This window comes from Corylus avellana, chromosome ca7, assembly GCF_901000735.1.
Source record: "Corylus avellana chromosome ca7, CavTom2PMs-1.0".
Taxonomy (NCBI): Eukaryota; Viridiplantae; Streptophyta; class Magnoliopsida; order Fagales; family Betulaceae; genus Corylus; species Corylus avellana.
The window spans coordinates 3276206-3300034 of NC_081547.1; the positions used below are offsets into that span (position 1 = coordinate 3276206).

At 37.7% G+C, this 23829-nt stretch overlaps 4 protein-coding genes and 1 pseudogene across 5 annotated transcripts; all 5 read left to right on the forward strand.

Moving 5' to 3' along the window:
- Positions 1-214: 214 nt before the first annotated feature.
- Positions 215-1903, forward strand: LOC132187181 (uncharacterized acetyltransferase At3g50280-like). Its single transcript, XM_059601400.1, has one exon. It carries the CDS (start codon positions 256-258, stop codon positions 1615-1617), a length of 1362 nt encoding a protein of 453 aa, XP_059457383.1. The 5' UTR covers positions 215-255; the 3' UTR covers positions 1618-1903.
- A 1763-nt stretch (positions 1904-3666) lies between these two features.
- Positions 3667-5013, forward strand: LOC132188692 (uncharacterized acetyltransferase At3g50280-like). The gene has a single exon (XM_059603220.1). It carries the CDS (start codon positions 3667-3669, stop codon positions 5011-5013), a length of 1347 nt encoding a protein of 448 aa, XP_059459203.1.
- A 2343-nt stretch (positions 5014-7356) lies between these two features.
- Positions 7357-8975, forward strand: LOC132186537 (uncharacterized acetyltransferase At3g50280-like; annotated as a pseudogene).
- Positions 8976-10343: 1368 nt separating this feature from the next.
- Positions 10344-19142, forward strand: LOC132188390 (histone-lysine N-methyltransferase CLF). 2 transcript variants are annotated; one of them, XM_059602826.1, is made up of 17 exons: positions 10344-10589; positions 11238-11339; positions 11441-11766; positions 12113-12274; positions 13511-13595; positions 13776-13931; positions 14037-14084; positions 14175-14246; positions 14328-15085; positions 15468-15603; positions 15718-15941; positions 16186-16317; positions 17353-17443; positions 18030-18077; positions 18147-18275; positions 18369-18446; positions 18601-19142. In XM_059602826.1, exons 1-17 carry the CDS (start codon positions 10539-10541, stop codon positions 18790-18792), a joined length of 2790 nt encoding a protein of 929 aa, XP_059458809.1. In that variant the 5' UTR covers positions 10344-10538; the 3' UTR covers positions 18793-19142. The 2 variants fall into 2 exon arrangements, with proteins under 2 accessions (XP_059458809.1, XP_059458810.1); XM_059602827.1 differs by having other exon boundaries at positions 10345-10589; positions 14349-15085.
- Positions 19143-19757: 615 nt separating this feature from the next.
- Positions 19758-23002, forward strand: LOC132186397 (PI-PLC X domain-containing protein At5g67130). Its single transcript, XM_059600359.1, has 8 exons — positions 19758-19993; positions 20108-20230; positions 20358-20495; positions 20815-20913; positions 21024-21327; positions 21415-21638; positions 21724-21810; positions 22643-23002. Exons 1-8 carry the CDS (start codon positions 19865-19867, stop codon positions 22817-22819), a joined length of 1281 nt encoding a protein of 426 aa, XP_059456342.1. The 5' UTR covers positions 19758-19864; the 3' UTR covers positions 22820-23002.
- The last annotated feature ends 827 nt before the right edge of the window (positions 23003-23829 follow it).

Consider the following 23829-nt stretch of genomic DNA (forward strand, 5'->3'; position numbering starts at 1 on the left):
TATTGAAGAAAAAAAAAGAGTAAAAAGTCAATTTTTGCTGCTGGCACTGTAGCTAGAACAGTACCGTTCCAGCTACGGCCTCTTCGCAAACATAGCCAAAGATATTGCAAGTCTGCGATCGGTGACGTGGATGGCCCCACACAAGTCACATCGGAGGGACCACCCAACATCCACAAGTCTTAAAGACAGCTCATTTTATTTACAGCCACAAACTTGAATGGTTTAATTTGCTCGTCTTGTAGAAAGCAAATTAAGATGACAAACATTCGCTTCTTATCCACCACCACCGTCCGGCCGACGGCGAGCCATCCCAGCGAGTCAACCCGGAGGCTTGAGCTTACTCCATGGGATCTTCAACTCCTTGCAGTTGATCAAATCCAAAAGGGCCTCCTCTTCTACAAACCTACACCCTCCCAAGAAAAAAAACTAAAAGGCAGTGTCAGTGTCATCGATCACCTGAAGTCCTCTCTATCCCGCACGTTGGATATTTTTTTTCCTCTTGCCGGCCGCCTAGTCAAGGTTGAAAATGATGATGATAAGACCACCTCTTTCTTTGTCGACTGCAATAACCATGGAGGAGCAGAGTTTGTTCATGCAGTGGCAGATGGCGTCACCGTGGCCGATATCCTTGAGCCCCTCTACGTTCCCGATATTGTCAACTCCTTCTTTTTGATGAACAAGGTGTTGAACTGCGAAGGTGTTTCCAAGCCATTGCTGGCGGTTCAAGTGACTGAGCTCGTTGATGGCATCTTCATCGGTTGCACTTTAAACCACAGCGTTGTGGACGGCACAACCTTCTGGCGTTTCTTTAATACTTGGTCTCGGATCTCTACGGGTTCTGCTAATTCCACCTCACAATCTCCTCCGATCATCGGATTGGGTTTTCTTGATGGTATTATAGATCTCCCCATTCACATTCCTTTCCAATTCCAGCGCAATGAAATTCATGAGGACGAGAGTTCCAACACTTGTCCACCTCTAAAACAAAGAGTTTTTCATTTTTCAAAGGAGAAAATCCAACAACTTAAAGCAAAAGCAAATGCTGAAATGAGCACTAACAAGATCTCGTCCCTTCAAGCGGTTCTTGCTCATCTTTGGCGATCTGTGGTTCGCAGCCGACGTCTCAATGCTGATGAAGAGGTTTTTTACTGCTTACTTGTGGGATTGAGGCAAAGATTACAACCGCCTTTGCCGGAGGAGTATCTCGGAAACGCGATTCTAGTGGTGAACGTAAAGGCCACTGCAGGGGATCTTCTTGAACAAGGACTAGGCTGGGCGGCTTCGCAGATAAACAAGACGATTGCTTCTCAAAAAGCAGAAGAAATAAAAAAATATGTGGAGGATTGGATAAAAACCCCTAAGTTTCTAACACCCACTTCGCTGCCAAGTAATAGATTGGTCACAGGAAGCTCGCCGCGGTTCAATGTGTACGGTAATGACTTCGGTTGGGGAAGACCCCTCGCAGTGCGGAGTGGTGTTGGGAACAAGTCTGACGGGAAGTTAACGGTGTTTCCCGGGCCAGAAGAAGGAAGTATGGACTTTGAAGCTTGCCTCTCGCCTGAGACGTTGCTGGCTATGACGGACGATGCAGAGTTCAACGAGGCATTAGTCTCATAAGTCATGTGACAGAGTTATCCCACTCGGATTAATTTACTTTCCTGAGTTTCCTCAAATGTTTGATCTAAAGTTCTCTGCATTTATGCTTTTGTTTTCTGCATGCAAGTTTCACTTTCAGAATGATTTCATAGTTGGAACATTTGTTCAACCAGCTATTTTGTCAAACTTATGTATTCTTCTCCTTGTTTGTGAAGAGAAAAAAAATAAAGATAGATAAAATAATGCACAGAGTATTTCACTTGTAGTCTATACAGGTCAGGGGCAGAACTAGACAATTAAAAGCGGGGGTTAAAATGTTGGGGGGACAAAGGTCCGCCCCTGATACAGATTATCCTCTGTTTTAATGTTAAAGGTAATCCTTTGATAAAAATATCAGTCCATTAGGCTATTTGGCTTTTGGTTGTCGGTATTCACATCTCAATCAACAAAATCACTTTCTAATTAGTTTGGTTAACTCTGCTTTAAAAAAAAAAAAAAGTCATAAAAAAGTTCCTTTACATGATCATCTGGCTCTCCAATTTGGAGAGGCCTTCTGCAAAATGCTACAATAATCAACGACTTTCTTGGCTACGTACTGTTTCAATGAGAACTGTTGTTGATGCTTGTGACAACATTTTTGCTCTCCATCATCATATTCTATTTAAGATGTTTTCTTTTACTTCTTAATGAAATAGCACCTTTTTAGACGCAGGCTTTGATATGGGAGGATCCAAATACTCCTGGCCATGTGTGCTTGTGCAGAGGCAACCCCACTGCAGGTCTAAGTTCATTACTCAGGCACACCCGACCGGAAAATATGGTACAAGCCCACGAGGTAAGAGGGATTTAGAGGTGTACAAGCTGGTTATAGTTAGTGATTATTGGCTTTAGCTGCTAACCACAATCGCCTAAGGCAGTATTGAACTTTAATAACTACAAGTCTACAAAGCTTTACTTAGGCAATTAGTAGATATTTTATAACTGGTTGTTGGCAATTCTTAAAACCAATAAGCGCTTCTTTATATTTGAGCTTTTTAATGGTGTTTTGGGCTTTTTTTTGTGCCTCTATTTTTTTTAGCTTATTTTAAATAATTTTAATTTTTTAAAAATAATAAGGTTGTATATATATATTATGCACAATCTTTTAGGAAACAGTACTAGCCACATATGCACTATCACTTTAAAATGACTAATCAATTTAGAATTTTCTTAAAATTTATTATAAAGTCTAATTTCACATAGTAATTAGGCAATGTGAGACTTAACACGTATGACTATCTTTATAAATCACCCACTCTATGTGGATTTCTTTTTATCTTTTCAATATGAGACCGAGGTATTACAAGAACGTTCTTGCAAACAGAGGAAGAGAGAGACGAATCTATAATGGCTGCTTCTTGTGCCTTTCCTGATATATTTTGCTGGGTTCAGAACCTTCCAGTGACACCAATAACTGAATGGAGAAAAACTCCATGTTTCTCTGCATACAATTTTCAAGTTCATCCCAAAATCTCTCCATAGCCAAGAATAGCCAAACCCCAACACTCTGTTTTTCTATCATTGCAGATTTCAATTTCCCTATCACTCTGTGGACCTAAAAAACCATTCAAACCAAGAATGTTTATCCTTTCTTATTTATTTATTTACATGTTCGCATAAAAAGAGGAAAAAATGTAGGAAAATTTAAACTAATCACTTCCGTTTTATGAGATCGGTCTCATTTGAATTCAAATATTACCAAGGATTTCGGCGCTAATTTGAATTCACGTGAATCTTGCTAAGACAATATCTAATGGTTGTATAGTTCAAATAATATCCATTCCTCCGTAACAGAATGTATAAACAACCTTATTTTGTAAATGATTATTTATAGTAATGGAAACCCAAACACATGGTTAATTAAGAATATTTGGTATAGAAAAATGAAAAGAGAAAAAATAATTGTTTTATATATATATATATAATATTAAGTCATTTTTGGCCAATGACAAACACAGCCCATTGTCTGGTCTGCGTACATCTACGACACCTCTCATTATTTACAGCTTGTCTTGTGGAAAGCAAATTAAGATGACAAACATTCGCTTCATATCCTCGGCCACCGTCCAGCCGACAGCGAGCCTCAGCGAGTCAACCGGGAGAGTTGAGCTGACTCCATGGGATCTTCAACTCATCGCAATTAATCACATCCAAAAAGGCCTCCTCTTCCTCAAACCTTCCCCCTCCCAAGAAAATAAACTAAAAGGCAGTGACAGCGTCATCGATCACTTAAAAACCTCTCTATCCCGGACGTTGGATATTTTCTATCCTCTCGCCGGCCGGCTAGTCATGGTTGAAAACGATGATGATAAGACCACCTCTTTCTCTGTCGACTGCAATAACCTGCATGGAGGAGCAGAGTTTGTTCATGCGGTAGCAGATGACGTCACCGTGGCCGATATCCTTGAGCCCCTCTACGTTCCCGATATTGTCAACTCCTTCTTTTTGATGAACACGGTGTTGAACTGCGAAGGTGTTTCCAAGCCATTGCTGGCGGTGCAAGTGACTGAGCTCGTTGATGGCATCTTCATCGGTTGCACTTTAAACCACAGCGTTGCGGACGGCACTACCTTCTGGCGTTTCTTCAATACTTGGTCTGGGATCTCTACAGGTTCTTCTGATCCCACCTCACAAACTCCTCCGATCTTCGGGTCGGGTTTTCTTGATGGTATTATGAATCTCCCCATTCGTATTCCTTTCCAATTCCAGCGCAATGAGAGATCCAACACTTCCCCACCCCTAAAACAGAGAGTTTTTCATTTTTCAAAGGAGAAAATCCAACAACTTAAAGCAAAAGCAAATGATGAAATGAGCACTAACAAGATCTCGTCCCTTCAAGCGGTTCTTGCTCATCTTTGGCGATCTGTGGTTCACAGCCGGCGTCTCAATGCTGATGAAGAGGTTTGTTACTGCGTACTTGTGGGAATGAGGCAAAGATTACAACCACCATTGCCGGAGGAGTATCTAGGAAACGCGGTTCTATTGGTCAACGTAACGGCCACTGCAGGGGATCTTCTTGAACACGGACTAGGCTGGGTGGCTTCGCAGATAAACAAGACGATTGCTTCTCAAAAAGCAGAAGAAATAAAAAAATATGTGGAGGATTGGATAAAAACCCCTAAGTTTATAACTCCCACTTTCCTGCCAAGTAATAGATTGGTCACAGGAAGCTCGCCGCGGTTCAATGTGTACGGTAATGACTTCGGTTGGGGAAGACCCCTCGCGGTGCGGAGTGGTGCTGGGAACAAGTTTCACGGGAATTTAACGGTGTTTCCCGGGCTAGAAGAAGGAAGTATGGATTTTGAAGCTTGCCTGTCGCCTGAGACGTTGCTGGCTATGGCGGACGATGCAGAGTTCAACGAGGCATTAGTGTCATAAGTCATGTGGCGGAGTTTCCTCAAATGTTTGATTGAAAGTTCTCTGCATTTTGTATATAATGAAGTCCATAAACAAAAGTCATATCTTTTTTCTATTTTTTCCCCTTCTTTGCTCATAACCAAAAGTTATCAAAGGAGGTGTACATGTCCCTCTTTATTTTCATAGGTAAATCATCTCTGGTATTCTCACCGACTACTCTAAAGCAGCTTTCATTTTTTATATATAGAAAAAATCTTTAAAAAATCACATAAACTCATTTACAACAGCTTTTTTGTATTTTCCCTATACATTAAAATTGCATATTGGAGTCCCTAAGAAGTAGCTCAATCGGCTGTGAACCACGCCTTATGAAGCGAAAGTCACTAGTTCGAATTTCCCATCCCCTTTCCCTTGTGTGGACATGTTATAAAAAAAAAAAAAAAATTTGCGTATTAGGTTTAACTATAGCAATCTACATGATTTATTATAATCATAAAAGGACATTCTCTCCCCTCTCACACTTCCAAATACAAAATAAATGAATATAAAAATAAAAAGTAAAATGAATAATATTTTAATATTATAGAGAAATATAAAATGGAAGTTATTATGGAGTGTGTTTAAATATGAGAAAAAAGTAATTTTGTTCTCTAAATTTTTTTTTTAAAAAAAAAAAATTAGAAAAAAGCTTATGTGAATGCTCTTAGAGCCAATTCACATCAGATTTGAGGATATGCGATCCAAATTAAACTTGCAACAAAGATTAACTAAAATAAACGGGGTTTAATAGTAAGTATAAAATATCAAATATTAAGGGAGTAAAATGATATAACTAAAAAGCAAAAGTTTAGGAGCGATGAAAAAAATAAGTAAAAAATAATTATAAAAAGAAAGTGGATAATTAATGCTTTAGTTTAGAATCTTTTAAGATTGTAGACATGCTATGTCACTTTTTTCTAGACCCTTATAGTATGTCCAATGGTTCTCTCATTTAATTTGTTTTGAGGCATTTCACCTTTCTTTTTTTAGACAAATTTAATATAAAAGACCCTTTTTAGTGTTCTTTTATAAATTATGAGGACTTAGGCGAAGGTCTAATTCACCTTACCTTTCAGCCAGCCTTGAGACTAAAATATAGTGATTTTACCAAGTTTTCTATAAGCATTTCGTTAAGCATGTCCTCTTTATACATAGAGATATTCAACAATTGTATTGTCAAATTGTTAGTTCGCGTGCCTTTATGATGCCTACCTACTATAGCAAGTCTCGGTTAGCTGGCTCTTATTCTCGGACAAGTGAGTCATATAGATAATATTTCACATTTGCTGCTCACATTACTAGCAATTTCAACAACAAATTATTAAGAATCCGAATCTTCTCTTTATAGGATCCACTCCTAGACAATGGAAATGTAATTTATGGCAAAATGATTAGCAAGCATAATATGAATAATAGTGTTTAACTATAAATAATGTCTTTTTTTTTTCTTTTTTTTTTTTTGTATTTACTAAAATGCAGAAATTACAACTTAAGGACTAAGACATTCATTACCTTATGTACGAAATAACGGATAATAACCATATTTACTAACAGCAATAATCATACGAATGTAGATAGTAATCACTTGATACGAATGCAAATACCTAAAAGTAATAATTAGGTTATGCAAATACGAATGTTGATATTACTAGTAACCGTATCCTTATTGGCGCTTTCACATCTATCGTTGATAGGTGATGGACAGATTTTCTGACTAAAGTTCCTAATTTTAAATGGGATAAGTTTTCCTATAATTATTTCCTCATATTATCGTTAACTCTTTTTAAAAACACAACTCTTTTTTCTTTTTGTCTTACGAATTAGCAGGCATTTGCCTTTTTTATTTTCTTACGAAATGTGTTTGATGTAAATTTTTTACATAAATTCATTTGTAAATTTATCTTTTATTAGAAAATGAACAAAAGATGGACAAACCAAGAATGTTTCTCCTTTCTTATTATTTTTCATTTTACATGTTCGCATAAGAAGAGAAAAACGTGTAGGAAAATTTGAACCAATAACCTCTGCTTCTTGAGATCGGTCTCATTTGAATTCAAATATTACCAAAGATCTCGGCACTCATTTGAATTCACATGAATCTTGCTTAGACAATATCCGATGGTTGTATAGTTCAAATATTATTCATTCCTCTTTAAGAACGTATTTTGTGGAACAACCTTATTTTGTAAATGATTATTTATTGTAATGGAAACTCAACACCCGTGGAAAGTGTGAGGAATTTACAACCCAACTCAAATACTTAGGTACATGGATGGTCCCTCACAAGAGGAACCACCCAACAACCACACGTTTTGAATGGTCTTCATGGGCATTTTGGTAAAGACATTTAGCATTTTTACTTAATAGAAAATAATTAGTGTGAAAAAATTTATATATATTCGGTATAAAAAAGTGATAAAAATTTGTTTTGTAATATTTTTTTTATTTAAATATTAATAAAAAATGATTAATGTGATATAAAAAATAAAATATTGAAAACAAATTATTTAAGACAGTCAATTATTTACAGCTTGTCTTGTGGAAAGTAAATTAAGATGACAAACATTCGCTTCATATCCACGAGCACCGTCTGGCCGACAGCGAGCCCCAGCGACTCAACCGGGAGGATTGAGTTGACTACATTGGATCTTCAACTCATCGCAATTAATCACATCCAAAAGGGCCTCCTCTTACTCAAACTTACCCCCTCGCAAGAAAATAAACTAAAAGGCAGTGTCATCGATCACCTAAAGACCTCTCTGTCCCGCACGTTGGATATTTTCTATCCTCTCGCCGGCCGCCTAGTCATGGTTGAAAACAATGATGATCATAAGACCACTTCTTTCTTTGTCGACTGCAATAATCTTGGAGGAGCAGAGTTTGTTCATGCGGTGGCAAATGGCGTCACCGTGGCCGATATCCTTGAGCCCCTCTACATTCCCGATATTGTCAACTCCTTCTTTCTGATGAACAGGGTATTGAACTGCGAAGGTGTTTCCAAGCCATTGCTAGCAGTGCAAGTGACTGAGCTCGTTGATGGCATCTTCATCGGTTGCACTTAAAACCACAGCGTTGCGGACGGCACCACCTTATGGCGTTTCTTCAATACTTGGTCTGGGATCTCTACGGGTTCTTCTGATCCCACTTCACAATCTCCTCCGATCATCGGATCGAGCTTTCTTGATGCTATTATAAATCTCCCCATTCGCATTCCTTTCCAATTCCAGTGCAATGAGAGTTCCAACACTTGTCCACCCCTAAAACAAAGAGTTTTTCATTTTTCAAAGGAGAAAATCCAACAACTTTTTTTTTTTTTTTGAAAGGAAAATCCAACAACTTAAAGCCAAAGCAAATTCTGAAATGAGCACTAACAAGATCTCGTCCCTTTAAGCGGTTTTTGCTCATCTTTGGCGATCTGTGGTTCGCAGCCGGCCTTTCAATGCTGATGAAGAGGTTTGTTACTGCGTATTCATGGGAATGAGGCAAAGATTACAACCACCATTGCTGGAGGAGTATCTAGGAAACGCTATTCTATTGGTGAACGTAACGGCCACTGCAGGGGATTTTCTTGAACACGGACTAGGCTGGGCGGCTTCGCAGATAAACAAGACGATTGCTTCTCAAAAACAGAAGAAATAATAAAGTATTTGGAGGATTGGATAAAAACCCCTAAGTTTATAACAGCCAGTTTCCTGCCAAGTAATAGATTGGTCACAGGAAGCTCGCCGCGGTTCGATGTGTACGGTAATGACTTCGGTTGGGGAAGACCCCTTACGGTGCGGAGTGGTGTTGGGAACAAGTTTGACGGGAAGTTAACGGTGTTTCTTGGGCCAGAAGAAGGAAGTATGGATTTTGAAGTTGCTGGCTATGGCAGACGATGCAGAGTTCAACGAGTCATTAGTCTCATAAGTCATGTGACGACAGAGTTATCCCACTTGGATTAATTTACTTTCCTCATGAATTTCCTCAAAACAAAAGCATGCGAGTTTAATCCACGTTCAGAATGATTTCAAATTTCCATTTTCTAGAAGGCGGACGACCCTAATAAATTCCCTTCTTCCGCTGAGATTCTTCAAAGTTTCCTTTCCTTATTGGATTGATTGTGGATAAGCAAGGTAGAAAAAGGTTGATGCCTTGCCTTTTACGGTCATGATTGTTTGTGCGTGTTTATGATAGTGAGTCCATGCTTTATTTGGGCCGACGGACCTCTAAATGGGCCAACGGATCATCGGATCCTTCATCAACCTACTACTCCAGGATTGTCCTTTCGTACTTCGGTTGCAATGGTTGTCTTTTGTGCAAACTAATGTACCAGTATGATTTTGATCTAATATATATATATATATATATATATATATATATTCTCCTTTCTTTCTTTTTTTTTTGTTTGTTAATGCAAGCATAAATTTCCCATTACTCATCAAATCAATGTTACAAGTTTTTCAGCAACCATTGATCACAGCAAAAAAACAATGTCCCTTCTCTATTTTCAACCCTTATAGTATGTCCAATGGTCTTCTCTCATTTAATTTCTTTTGAGGCATTTCACCTTCTTTTTTTTTAAGACAAATTTAATAAAAGAGACCCTTTTGGTGTTCTTTTATAGATTAGGAGGACTTAGGCAAAGGTTTAATTTACCTTTACCTTTGAGCTAGCCTTGAGAGTAAAATATAGTGATTTTACCAAGTTTTCTATAAGCATTTTGTCAAGCATGTCCTCTTATAGATAGAGATATTCAATAATTTTATTGTTAAACTGTTAGTGAGAGTGTCTTTATGAGGCCTACCGCATACCTACTATAGCAAGTCTCGGTTAACTGGTTCTCATACTCAGACAAGTGAGTCGTATAGATAATGTTTCACATTTGTTGCTCACATTACTAACAATCCCAACAACAAATTATTGAGAAATCGAATTCTCTTTATAGGATACTCTCTTAGACAATGGAAATGGTCCATCTCTTCAATATTTCTTTATGTTTTCTATATATATTTTTTCCTGTTGTATTTCATCAATACTATCTCATCTATAAAAATAAAAATAAAAACCTTCATAGTTGTCACTGATCATAGTTTTAAATGGGTACTAAACAAGGTTTCCATTAAAGTACAAAATCCAAGGGAGAGGGCATGTGGGGTGTAACATGGTACAGTACATAATTCAAAAATAGAGCACCACCGCTCCTTTTCCCCCCAAATTATTCACTCCTCAAAACGACAGAGTACCACCCTTTAAAACGCGCTTTCTAACCCATCTAGAAAGTGGGATTATTCTAAACCCCAATTACTAGATTTAAAAAATCCCTAAACTAAAACGGCCAAAAGTCCCAAATTGAGAGGCGTGGTTAGGGTTTTCATTCAAGCCCCGACCCGCCAAATCCCAGCTCACAAAACCAACCCTCCGTGCCGTACACTTCCTCCGATTTTCTCTGGCATTGTCAGCCTCTGCATGAGCCCGATCCAGATCCGAACCTCCATTACCGAATCGGGTCTGGATAGGCTTCGCCAATGGCGTCCAAGGGCTCTGCCAGCAAATCGGACCCTACGAAAGACTCTTCGGTATTCGCTTTCTGCCTCATACTCTCTTGAAAATCCTTGAAAAACTTCAATTTAGCTCAGCGTCAAACATAGCAATTTCTGCGATTATTTTAGTACTTGTTTTGGGTTTTTTTTTTTTTTCCTCCGCAATTTAATATTAAATTTAAATATGAATTTTATTGACAAGTTAGCTGCATTGTGTAGTAGATGGCTTAACTAGGTTTCGGTGTCAATTTCAGTGAATTTTAGGACAAACTATTTTGATGTCGGTCAAATTCCTGGCTCGTTAACCTTCGAGAATGGAGCTCGTTAATCTTCGAGAACGGAGTAATTTAAAGTTTTAAGAATTAACTTGTTTGTGCTGAGAATTTCACACGTTCAATTTCCAAATAATTATCTATTAACTAGTGTCTGGTGTACAATACACTAGGTTTAGGTTGTGAGCTCAAGTTTCTGTGTATTATTAATGTCATTGATTTTGTTGCTGTTATTATAGAAAAGATATCGTCATCAAGTTTTACACATAGGTTTTTTTGGTTTTGAAGACTGCACACTCGAATATGGAAGGCACATATCTGATTTGAATATGAGTTTGGAGAGTTTGTTTACAGTATGAAATTAGCTGTGTTGTATATTGTAAGTAGGTTAGAATCCTGTGATTGTTTACAGGTGATGGGGTCACAAGAAACAAGTGGAAATGGTAAGGAGATTTTATCAGTCATTGATTCTGTAAAGAAGCAAGTTGCTGCTGACCGGTCTGTTTCCATAAAGGTGCATTTTTGTTGTACCTTAGATGATATTTGGCATTGTCATCTTGTAAGACTGTTTTGAGATTGTTCTCATTAATCTTTTTTTTTTTTTTTTTTCCCCAGAAAAGAATGGAAGATAACAGACAGAAATTGCTTGGTGTGTCAAACCATTTGTATAAATTGTCTACGGAAGGAAGGACCAGTAGGACTAATGATAGTGATAGAAGTATAGATCTGCTGACAAAGAGGCAGAAAGATGCACTTGATATGCATAATGGCGTTGATGCAAGTAATGGGGATAGAGATAGCAGTAGCTCCCAAGAGGATGCCCATGCTTCTACAGCAGTTCTTCTAGGATCTAATGTTCCAGTCAAGAATGCTGTTCGCCCTATTAAGCTCTCAGAAGTAAAAAGATTGCCTCCTTATACTACATGGATTTTTTTGGACAGGTGTGTTGAAATTTCCTTTTATATTATATTATATTCTGTTCTCTTGGGGTGAGAGTTATCATTTCTTTTTTTTGATGAATGAGAGTTATCATTTCAGCTAAAGCTCATTGGTAATAGTGAACATATTTTTTTTTTTTTTGATAAGTAATGATGATGATATAAAAGAGCGCAAAGGGGCGCAACCCATATACACGGGAAGTATAAACTGAGAGCGCCTAGGAGGGAATAGTGAACATATAAAACACGTGGAATAGTTTTTTACTGATGTGATATTCATTTGTCCACTTCTAATTACACCTAATTTTTATCTCTCGAGATTTTAGTGAATATGATAATTCTGGTGCAGAAATCAAAGAATGACAGAGGATCAGTCTGTGGTTGGTCGACGCAGAATCTATTATGATCAAAATGGTGGTGAAGCACTAATTTGCAGTGACAGTGAGGAGGAATTAATTGATGACGAAGAGGAAAAGAGAAGTTTTGTGGAGTCTGAAGATTACATACTTCGGTTGGTATAACCAAATTAACTAATGTGGTCGATAAGTCTTATATTGGTCTTCTTTTGGCTTCTTTATTTTTGTAAAATTTTATCTTGTTTCTGTAATATGTTGCCTGTGGATTCTCAATTGCTTTTTGACCTTTATGTCAAGTGAATTGCCATTGAATCATGATTTCATTATAGAAAAGAAAATGTAATTGCAACAGGTAGTGCAGTGATTGTGTCTCTTAAACTGCTCGAATAATGGTTAGTGGCCATGTTCTACTAACATTGTGCTGTTTTTTTTTTTGCCCCTCTCTCTCTCTCTCTCTCTCTCTCTCTCACACACACACACACACACACGCACTCACCAACTCTTAGTTTAATCTTTTAGAGACTAATTTGATAGCGAATGATAATAATGAAACCTCAGCAACTACATTTGAATACACCAGGGGTTGGTTAATATGTGACAAATTAGATCATCAAATAAAGAAAGAGGAAGCAAGAAAAAGTCCTATCATTTTTGCGCCTATTTTAAACCCTTCATTATCAATAAATTTTTACAATGATTTGTAATGTTTTATTGTTTCATCTTCACTCTTGCAACAGCTTCTGGATGGTTTAATTTTTATTAGGTTTATTTTAGGTAAATTTCTCAACCTCTGGTTTCATCATTCTTATTAAGTATTTAAACCAAGCATGATCACCTAAACGAGGCCTCTTTTTCATTTGCTTGGGTACGGTTCAAGAATGATCTCCCCTTTTTTTCTGATTAATCTCCAGCATGTCTTCATTGCATGTGATTGAAGCTACTCAAGCGGTTTTCTGATCTACTTCTCTGTTGGTTTGAAATGTGAAAGTATCATAAGCATCCATGTCCATTTCACCTTTTTCTGGGTTTCTCATTCTTTCTTTGCGATGTTCTCATATTATTTGCTTATTATATGCACTTGTACTCTGGCTGATAAAGAAGGAATTTTTCTCAAGCTTGTCTTGATATGGAAAGTATTTTATGTGGGTTACTGCCCTTCAATGTTTGACAGTCTTCTATTTATCCCTATATGTACAACCGTGTTGAGTTGAAACAACTTTTTTATTCTGCTCTGAGTTATTAATTTTTGCCAATATTTTCTTATGAGATGAATTTTTCTACTTTAATTTATGTGTTTTTTCAAAAATGTGTTTTTATTTTTTATTTTTTATTTATGCTGCATGTGATATAAAACTTATTGGTCTTGTGGTGTTCTGTTATTGTGTTGTCAGCATGACTGCTAAAGAAACTGGTTTATCTGATGAAGTGCTCGAATCACTGGCACAGTGTTTTGCTCGAAGCCCTTGTGAAGTCAAGGTTTGGATTTTAGTTTGTTGCGTTTTATTCAAAGGGGCAAATTTTGTCTCTTCTCCGTGCTTCTATTCTATTTATGATCTGATTAAAACTGGTCATAGTGTAAGCTTTGGTCCAGCCGTTTCCCATTTGGTTTGTGCTGGCTTTACAGAGATATGAAACACGATCAAACATCTTATACAGGCAAGATACGAAATTCTTATTAAGGAAGAGAAGGCTGTGGGAGGTTCTAAGAACGGGGATAATGAAGACATTTTGCAAAATGGGAATTCTTTTCTTGACAAAGATCTTGACGCAGCTCTTGATTCTTTTGACAACCTGTTTTGTCGTCGATGTCTAGTAAGCACTGTTCTAGTGCTCCATTTGTTTCTGTGCTGTTTTGTTCTGTTATCATGTAGGTAATTCTGTTGAATTCTTTTTCCCTTTTCTTTTTTCCTTTGGCAGGTTTTTGATTGCAGATTACATGGATGCTCTCAGGATCTTGTCTTTCCTGTAAGTTTATTCCTCTAAATTAATTCTCAAATGGGTGTCTGAGTATCTTGCTGAACTCTTACATTCTTTGTTAATACAAAATATTTTCAGGCTGAGAAACAACCTTCATGGTGCCCTGCAGATGAGGAAAATATACCGTGTGGCCCACATTGCTATCGATCTGTAAGTGTTTTGTGTATTACTATGGCGATTTGTGCCTCTGGGAACATCTGTAGAGAATTGGCAAACAAACTGTTTACGTAGCTAAATATTGACTCATGTCAGGTACTGAAGTCACAAAGAATTGCTAGAGTGAGCTCTTCCATGAATGGTGATCTTGAAGAAAAAAATGTCCCTTCATCTGGTTTTACTGGGACTCAGATATTATCTAGAAAGAAATCTTCTGGTCCATCTGCTAGAAAGAGGGCCAAGTCCTGCCAAAGTGAAAGTGCTTCATCAAATGCAAAGAATATCTCAGAAAGCAGTGACTCAGAGAATGGACCGGGGCAGGACACCACTTCTACCCACCACTCATCACCTCCCAAAACTAAGCTTGTAGGAAAATGTGGAATTAGTAAGAGGAACAGCAAGCGAGTTGCCGAGCGTGTTTTAGTTTGCATGCAGAAAAGGCAGAAGAAAATGTTAGCTTCTGATGATTGTGATTCCTTTGTGAGTGGAGGTCTTTGTCCAGGTGATATGAAGCCTAAATCTAATTCATGTAAAGAAAATGAAGATACTAGTTCTTCTTCACATAAGAATGTGAAATCTCCAACTAGTGGAAGGTCTAGAAGGAAGGAATCATCAACTCAGGATGGTCACAAATTTGTGCAGAGTGATGTTCTTGATGCTTCATCAAATGATATAAATACTGATCCACCTGCCACTAGTAGTGATGACAACTTGAGGAAAGAAGAGTTTGTAGATGAAAATGTATATAAACAAGAGCTGGGTGATAATAAACCTTGGAAAGCTATTGAAAAGGGCCTTTTTGAGAAAGGTGCTGAAATTTTTGGCAGGAGCAGGTCAGTGGATATAACTGTATTTGATTGAATATTTCACTTTTCCAGTTGTATATTGTATAGTTATTGGCACAACGGATGCACAGGATTTAAATATATGAGATAATTGATCTGAACACATTTGAAAATCTGCTGAACTTTCTTGTTTTGTCCTAGGAATTGGATAAATTATTGAGGTGTTTTGGTTTTGGTTCAAAGCATGACATAAGCAGTTTCTACTAATAAAAATCATTATCATGAACTTTAATGGTATCTAAAAATCAAAGATATATTTTTTCCTGCCTCTTTGCTCGCAGAAATCTACTCTGGTTGCTTTTGCACATTGTTACCATGAGATTTCTCCTTCCTGACTGCTCATTAATGTTCTCTTTATGTGTCATGACAGCTGTTTAATTGCAAGGAACCTTTTGAACGGTATGAAGACATGTTGGGATGTTTTTCAATACATGAATTGCTCTGAGAGTAAGCTGTCTTGCCAAGTTGGCGATGGTGCAAACTCTCTTGTTGAAGGCTATTCTAAGGTTGACTTAAATGGAACTGTGGTTAGTGCTTTATTGTGCTTGTCCATATCTTGCTGAGGACCCTCCCTGCCCTAACAAGTGATTATGTTTTTGTCTTGGGATAATAAACTTTAGGGTAATAATGAAGTGAGAAGAAGATCAAGATTTTTGCGTAGGAGGGGTAGGGTTCGCCGCTTGAAGTATACCTGGAAGTCTGCTGCTTACCATTCAATTAGGAAGCGGATTACTGAGAGGAAAGATCAGCCATGTCGGCAGTACAATCCATGTGGTTGCCAAACAGCTTGTGGAAAGCAATGTGCTTGTCTTCAAAATGGGACCTGCTGTGAAAAGTACTGTGGGTGAGTTTTTATATCTTGTTGTGAAGATTACAGAAATAAAGAATGGAGCCTTTTTTTATTTTCATGTCTTTCTCCTCTCCCTTTCTCAAGTGTCTAAACTTTTAGAGGTTTCTCTTCCTGAGCTAATTAGTCACTAGATTAGCAATTACAGGTTTTATTAAGTTAGATGTTTTTTTTTTGTGTGTGTTGATGATATTGATAATGAAGGGACTTCGACTGATATTTTCTTTCTAATAAAAACTAGATGTCCGAAGAGTTGCAAGAACCGATTTAGAGGGTGCCATTGTGCTAAAAGTCAATGCCGAAGCAGGCAATGTCCATGCTTTGCTGCGGACAGAGAATGTGACCCGGATGTTTGTAGGAATTGTTGGGTCAGGTGAGTTTGTAACTGTTGTTTTCATTTTTTGTTTCACCTTCTACCGTTATTTGGGCAAGAAAAGTAAAGCGCTAATGTGCAATAGCTTTCGCGCTAGCATGATCAGCCATTGCTTGTTGGTCAAAGACTTATCTCACCTTTCAATTCAATACATGTTACTGAGACTGACCAGGCAAATTTATGTGCTCTCATATGCTTGTACACATGTTAACTGTAGAAATCAGATCGACATTGCTAACTAGTGAAAATAATTCAATAGGTAAATTGTTTGAAACATCTTGGTGGTTGCCTTGTAAATACAAGTACAGTTTGCTTCATTCCAAAAAAAGAAAAAAAGAAAAGGAAATAGAAGAAAAGAAAAAATAAGTATAGTTTGCCTTGATCAATAGCATCAGCTAGTACTAACCAAATGAAGGATTTGAAATTTGGCAAAGTTAGTTCAGCATGTCAAAGTTAGCATTTGTCTCTTTGGGATTTAAAATGTAATGGGGTTTAGTTTTTATTTTTATTTTTTAAAAATCTCAATAGAAAACGCAAAGAGGTGTGACCCTAGTAGACAAAAAGGGAGAAAAAGAAGAATGCAAGTCCAGAAGTTCAGTAAAACTATAAAAAAAAGGACTATTGTACGCCACCATCCAAGCATAAAGAGATTTGACATATCAGCTTTTAACTCATAACACAGTCTCTCACAATCTTTAAAACTCCTCGTGTTTTGCTCTCTCTAAATGCACCACATTGAATTTAATTTTTGCTTCTAATATGGTAGTAATTTGTGAAAATTTGTAAACAGGGTTGAAAACTGTAATCAGTTATCAATAGATGTCATGGTTCTTAAGTTTGTCCCACCGGGTGTGTGAACTTACCAATAAAAAAAATTGCTATTAAGTCTTTTATTGTCTGTATTTCTGTTTGAAAAACCAGTCGATTTCAAGATTTTAGTTTAGTAGAGTTCACTTGCTAAATACAGTTATTCTGGTGATTTTTTTTTTCTTATACAATTTTTAACTTTTTGAGTCGTTCAAATTGGCTTTGCAGTTGTGGAGATGGTACTTTTGGGGTTCCTAGCCAAAGAGGTGATAATTATGAATGTAGAAATATGAAGCTTCTTCTCAAACAGCAACAGAGGGTAATTATATATGACTGTTCGTGATTTTTTTCTTCCTTTTCTTATTTATTTGATGCAAGTGGTTATGTGAACCTTTTCTTTTGATAATTCTACTAGTTGTAGGGAGAAATATCAAAGTGGGGTGAAGTCTCTTTGATTCACATATACGCATCTTATCTTATAAGTACCAATTAGTCCATATTATTTTATGATTACCAATCAATCAATCCTCTCATACGAGTACCAACGGGTCCAATTTATCTTATTCCTGTGTGCCCTTAAGTAGCTCTCCTTGAAGGGCCATGTAAGAGAGGAGTTGCAAGTTTTTATTAGACCCATTGAGGGGCTAGTTGATGTTTGGGTTATATTGATACTATACAACTTAATTTGAAGGTCTCTACGTTAGCAGCCATAGTTAACGTTTACAGCATCATTCTATTTTTTATATCTATGTTGAAAATGATTTTGTTTTCCTTCTACGTGTATGTGTTTTGGTTAGTACTTGTCATGGCATTTTGTATTTTGCTGGTTACACCTTGCTGTTTAAGGTTATTTATTCTTGTGGTAATTTTATAATGACGACAGCTTGATTTTTGTGTGTGTGCAGGTTTTACTTGGTAGATCTGATGTATCCGGTTGGGGGGCGTTCTTAAAGGTAACTCATCAACCTGATGTTTTTTTGTGCTTCATTTTCTTCTTCTAACAATTTTTGGCAACCCTCCAGAATAGTGTGGGCAAGCATGAATACCTTGGTGAGTACACTGGGGAGCTAATTTCGCATCGGGAAGCAGATAAGCGTGGAAAGATTTATGACCGTGAAAATTCATCATTTCTCTTCAATCTGAATGATCAGGCATGCTTAATACTAACTTCTGATTTTGCATGAAGATCAAATCTCCTTTTCAGTTCATGTTCCAACTTGAATATAATTTGAAACTTTCTGCAGTTTGTTCTTGATGCGTACCGGAAGGGTGACAAATTGAAGTTTGCCAACCACTCTCCAGATCCAAATTGTTATGCAAAGGTACCATTTTGGCTGCCATTGGTTGTGGTAGCCCTATTTTCTGATTCTGCACAATTTTGGGCCTTTGAACTGTATGGTTAGAAACTTTGAGGGCATTACTAGTAGGGTGTTCTCCAATTTCTAATTTACGTTTTTAACCGAAATTCCGAGGCAGGTTATTATGGTTGCTGGGGATCACAGAGTGGGTATATTTGCCAAGGAACGAATTTGTGCTGGAGAGGAACTTTTTTATGATTATCGTTATGAGCCAGACAGAGCACCTGCTTGGGCTCGAAAGCCCGAGGCATCTGGATCGAAAAAAGAGGACGGTGCTCCTTCAAGTGGTCGTGCTAAGAAGCTTGCTTAATCCGAGGATTTATTTCTCATTCTTATTTTTTGTCATTCTTTTACAGGAAGAGGCATCATTCGCATTGACCATAGAGGAAAGAAGTATTCTTGATCATTTTGTTTTGGGAGAGGTCATTGCCATCTCCATAGAAAACTTGATTATCATCTAACAATTCCTGTTTATTTCAGAGCTGATTGTACTCGCTAAAAAAAAAAAAAAATACTAGGAGCTTAGTGATTCAACAATATGATTTCACGTCAATATTTTTTGTAAAGGGACAATTGGGCCGATCGAATCCCTGGATAGCCTTTTCGAAATGTATTTATTATTTTTAAAGTGAAATCTGACGCCCCTTCATGAAGAGATTTGATTTTGGAGTAACCAGGTACGTAACTAAATCCTTTTCGTATATTCCTAAACGCAATCCTAACCTGTCAACATGTATCACGACAGCTTTGGAAAAGAATCAAAAAGTATATGCCAACACTTAATAATCTAGGAAGGCATTTCTTACCAACCAAAGCATTTTGAAATGTTTCTTCTTACCTACAACTTTGGGTCGTGTAAGAAGCTGAAGGAAGTGTGAGGTTGGAGGTAGGAGCGAATGTAAATGCAGAATTTATGAAATGTAGGTGGTGGGAGTGGACAAAGCAAAACAGTCACACTACATTGCCCCACTGGGCAACCGACCCCACCACGTGAAAAGCACTTAGAGGTGGGTAGCCTGCAAAGTGCGGCAAAATCCAATGCTTCAAAAGGACCAAGACCATCATGGTAAGACACACGACACAATCCAATCTTACTTGCCCCATAAGAAAAAAACATAATACTATGCTGCTAAAACGACGTCGTCACTTCCTGTATACTAAATAAAAGTTCCAACCTTGTCATTTGTCAAAAACAAAAAGTGCTTGTCAGACTCAGACCCCCTTTAAAATAAGAGATAAAAAAAAGCAAAGGAGATAAAGGCATAAAGCCCGCGGACACTTGTCTCCCCTCCACGGTAAAAATTCCTTCTTTTGCCGTGCTGTGTATCTCGAATTGCTTCTCTCACTCTCTTTCTCTCTTGAGCTCTGCACAGGAAGCTGCGATGTTGGGGTGTTTAGCGGATCACTGTAGCGGCATGTGCAGAGCTCCTGCTATTGGGATCCTCTTTCTCTCACTCTTCTTCTCAGTCCTCTCCAACACTTCCAACGCTTGCTCCAATGGGAGTTGCCAGGTTCCTCTGTTTTCACTTTCTCTGTCTTTCTTCGAAAGTCTCATTTGGTTTCAAGATCTGTGCAGTTTCACTTTCTTTTTCTAAGTTTGGCACTGAGCGTTCAAGAATTCTCAGGTTCTGGAAGCTTGTTCGGCTCCCACGGACTGTGGGGCAGGCCTCTACTGTGGCGACTGCCCTGCTTTGGGGAAGACCCAGCCTTCCTGCATCAGAGGCCAAGCCACCATTCCCAATTCAATTGTAAGATTTTGTTTTGCTTTTAGTTTTGGAAATTTTCTGATGGGTGTGAGCTTTTTTTTTTCTTCCACTTTGCTGTACATGAATTTGGTGGTGGGTTTGAACTATGCTGCATTTCTTTCGTATGTAGATTAATGGGCTTCCCTTCAATAAGTATTCATGGGTGGTGACTCATAATTCGTTTAGTATTGTTGATGCACCTTCTTTGCCGGGTGTTCAGAGACTGACATTCTTCAATCAAGAAGACACTGTGACTAATCAGCTGAGAGTATGTGACATTCTTTTCTTATTACCTAAAGTTTTTTATTATTATTATTATTTTGTTGACGCCCTGATTGGTTTCTGGGAATCGGGTGGAAAGAATAAGAAAAGGAAAATTGAACATTGCATATCTGGTGTCTTGATGTTGATAAACGAAGTGATCAGCTCACTTATGTCCTTTACGCTTTTTACATTTTATTTAGTTTTCTTTTACTTGGCATTCGAGGCCAAAAGACAAGTAAAAGAGAAATGGGTTTTTCTATATCTCTGATGAAAAAATTTCTTCCGATTAATTTATATGTTTTCGTTTGATGGCCATTATTCAGAATGGAGTGAGGGGATTGATGCTGGATATGTACGATTTCGGTAATGATATCTGGCTCTGCCATTCATTTCGAGGGCAATGTTTCAACTTCACTGCATTCGTAATCTATCCTCTCTTTTCCTTAACTTCTACGCTACGCTTTTTTTTTTTTTTTTGTTCAATAATGATTGTGTAAATCAATTTTGTAATGTTCCCACTGCAATTTTTCAGCAACCTGCAATTGACACTTTGAAGGAAGTGGAAGCATTCTTGGGTGAAAACCCGACAGAGATTGTGACCATTATTATTGAAGACTATGTGCATACTCCTAAAGGGTTGACAAAACTCTTCACCAACGCTGGGTTGGACAAGTATTGGTTTCCCGTGTCCAAGATGCCTAAAAGGGGTGAAGATTGGCCCACTGTGACCGAGATGGTGCAAGACAATCATCGACTTCTGGTTTTCACCTCTGTTGCTTCGAAGGAAGCGGACGAAGGAATTGCTTATCAGTGGAAGTACATGGTGGAAAATGAGTGTAAGCATTATAAGAATGTAATGTTGTGATGACATGTTATTGTACATTCTATATCCAATAACGGGATCATAATGAATTGGGTTTCAGCTGGAGATCCAGGGGTGGTACGAGGTTCATGCCCAAAGAGAAAAGAATCAAAGCCGCTGAATTCAAAAAGTGCATCTCTTTTCTTTCAGAATTACTTCCCAACATATCCAGTTCAGGCTGAAGCTTGCAAGGAGCATTCAACACCACTGGCTGAGATGGTCGGTACCTGCTACAAAGCAGCAGGCAACTTGATGCCTAATTTTTTGGCGGTCAACTTTTACATGGTATTGGAAATTCCACTCATAGATGAGTAACATATGAAAATAGATTTCCAATCGAACATCCTAACTGGGAACTAAAATAATGCAGAGGAGTGATGGAGGAGGCGTGTTTGATGCTGTGGATAGAATGAATGGACAGACATTATGTGGTTGTAGTACTGTGACTGCCTGCCAGGTTTGTCCACTATAACTGGATACTAATCGCTCCAATTCCATATTTTGCCTAGTTGATTATGAACCCTTTTACATTTTGACTAACCCTTTGGGTTTAGAACCCATGATTTCGTTGCCCACCTCATTCTTATGGGAGGGAGGAGTTGCCATTTGAGCTAGATATGGGGTTTGAAATGCCATTTGATTTGAATCCAACATTGTCTTGATCACAAAATACAGGGCTAATTTGCTCAGGCTAAAATTATCTGTTCCAAAATCACCAGATGTCCTTGGTCTTATTGAATTATTTGTCAATTTTAAGCTAAGTTCATAAAAAAATATCAGAGATTTTCTGATATTGTATTATTGTTTCCAAGTTTCTTAATGGATGTTCTCCTCCTGAATTTTACTCCAACTCAGGGCGTGTAAGTCTAGAGTGGGCAAAATATTGCAACTAGTCACCAAATTATGAATCCATGCTCTGTGCATTTTTCTTGCTTTTGCATGCCGGAAAATTATTGTGTCAAGATGAGGTAATAGGAAGAAGTTTTTAACCGTTCTGTTGAAAGTTCTTTGTTGGAGAAAAAATGTTGAGAACGGTAGACTGATTGGACTTTATCTTTATATTGTTGAGTTTTTTGTCAACTCTAAAGACCTTAATATGACATCACACAGCAGATGTCCAATGTTTGCTGCATTTCTGGATGTTATGTTTTTCTCCATAATTTGGCCAATATAGGATCGATTTGAGTTCTTGAGGATTGAATTGTAGAGAGCTTATCTGCTCTTTTTATGACATATCATTTTACATGGGGAGCTCTTGTGAAACACATTGTATTGATGAGATTTTGCAGGCTGGAGCACCTTTTGGATCATGCAAGAATGTTGCTGTACCCAATACAACCCCAGTAACCAATAATGAAGGAGGCTTTACTGGATCTGTTCAGTTCTCAAGATCTTCTTCAACATTCCATTCTCCAAGTTGCTTGATTATTTTCTTCTTTTATTTTCCGTTGATGGCATTTTTGTGATGATTACCATAGCTAATTATAGGACTAGGCAGTTAATGAGCTACTTCTTGAGGAGAGGCTTAGTGTGTTAGTACGTATATTTTATAGTCAGAACAGGTATACTGCATTCATGCCTTATTGATTTGAAGGTCAAGAAATGCTTGCTAGTGTTGTGAAATCAGAGAAGAACTTGTCAGATTCTTGTATTGGCGCAAAAAAGTAAAGGGTTGGGCAGGAGGCTGAGATATGTAGTGGCTTAGAGAGGGCCAGAGTGTACCAAGAAGTGGTTCAGGTACGCAGTTTCTCTCAACTACACTAGTGTGGTAGAGACTAACAGTCTTATCATGTTTCTCTCTTTGCTGCCTTTTGAAATCTCTAAGTTTAATGCAGAAGTGCACGTCATTGCACTTCTTAGTTTGTTTCTGATAAGGTTTGTCAAAGAAGTCCCGGTTGAATCCTGCAAATTCAGACTTTTTTTTTTTTTGCTTTGATCATGTGCCGTAATGCTTTTTAACATTTTTGTCCCGCTACATAACGAATTAAAATATAGTGAGAATTGAACCCTAGACTCATAATATAATGGCTGGCATTTTTCGCTGATGGTGGACCTTTTGGAGGGACTGGAATATGAAGGTCAGCTTCCATAGGTGTTTTTTTTTTTTTTTTGGAAACGAAGCTTCCATAGGTGTTGGGGTTACAAGGAAGGGCTTTGGTTGACCATGGAAATAGCAAATAACAAAACTTGCCCTTGGATTATTATTAGTTCATAAGATGAAGGCCTTTTTCTCATGAAGGTTTCTCTGAAATGTCTCTCTCAAAATCCATTCCAACTTTTCATGTCATTGATGAAGACGGCCACTCAATATCTGGTTAAGAATAATCAACTTTATTTTTATAAAGAACTAGCTAGTAACTAGTATATGATGTCAAGGCAGGGAAGAAAATCACTTATGCCAAATCATAGCTGGTTGTTTCATTCCTTGGTTATTTCCTTGTAAGATGTTGCTATTTGTGGTAATAATGACAACTAG

What these genes read in the sequence shown, in the direction of transcription:
- LOC132187181 (XM_059601400.1), top strand. Translation starts at nt 256, where the DNA reads ATGACAAACATTCGCTTCTTATCCACCACCACCGTCCGGCCGACGGCG.
- LOC132188692 (XM_059603220.1), top strand. Translation starts at nt 3,667, where the DNA reads ATGACAAACATTCGCTTCATATCCTCGGCCACCGTCCAGCCGACAGCG.
- LOC132188390 (XM_059602826.1), top strand. Translation starts at nt 10,539, where the DNA reads ATGGCGTCCAAGGGCTCTGCCAGCAAATCGGACCCTACGAAAGACTCT. An exon ending in TCTGAAGATTACATACTTCG is followed by an intron (nt 12,275 to 13,510) that starts GTTGGTATAACC and finishes TTGTGTTGTCAG; the next exon opens with CATGACTGCTAAAGAAACTG. An exon ending in GAAGCCCTTGTGAAGTCAAG is followed by an intron (nt 13,596 to 13,775) that starts GTTTGGATTTTA and finishes CATCTTATACAG; the next exon opens with GCAAGATACGAAATTCTTAT.
- LOC132186397 (XM_059600359.1), top strand. Translation starts at nt 19,865, where the DNA reads ATGTTGGGGTGTTTAGCGGATCACTGTAGCGGCATGTGCAGAGCTCCT. An exon ending in GCTCCAATGGGAGTTGCCAG is followed by an intron (nt 19,994 to 20,107) that starts GTTCCTCTGTTT and finishes AAGAATTCTCAG; the next exon opens with GTTCTGGAAGCTTGTTCGGC. An exon ending in CTGTGACTAATCAGCTGAGA is followed by an intron (nt 20,496 to 20,814) that starts GTATGTGACATT and finishes GCCATTATTCAG; the next exon opens with AATGGAGTGAGGGGATTGAT.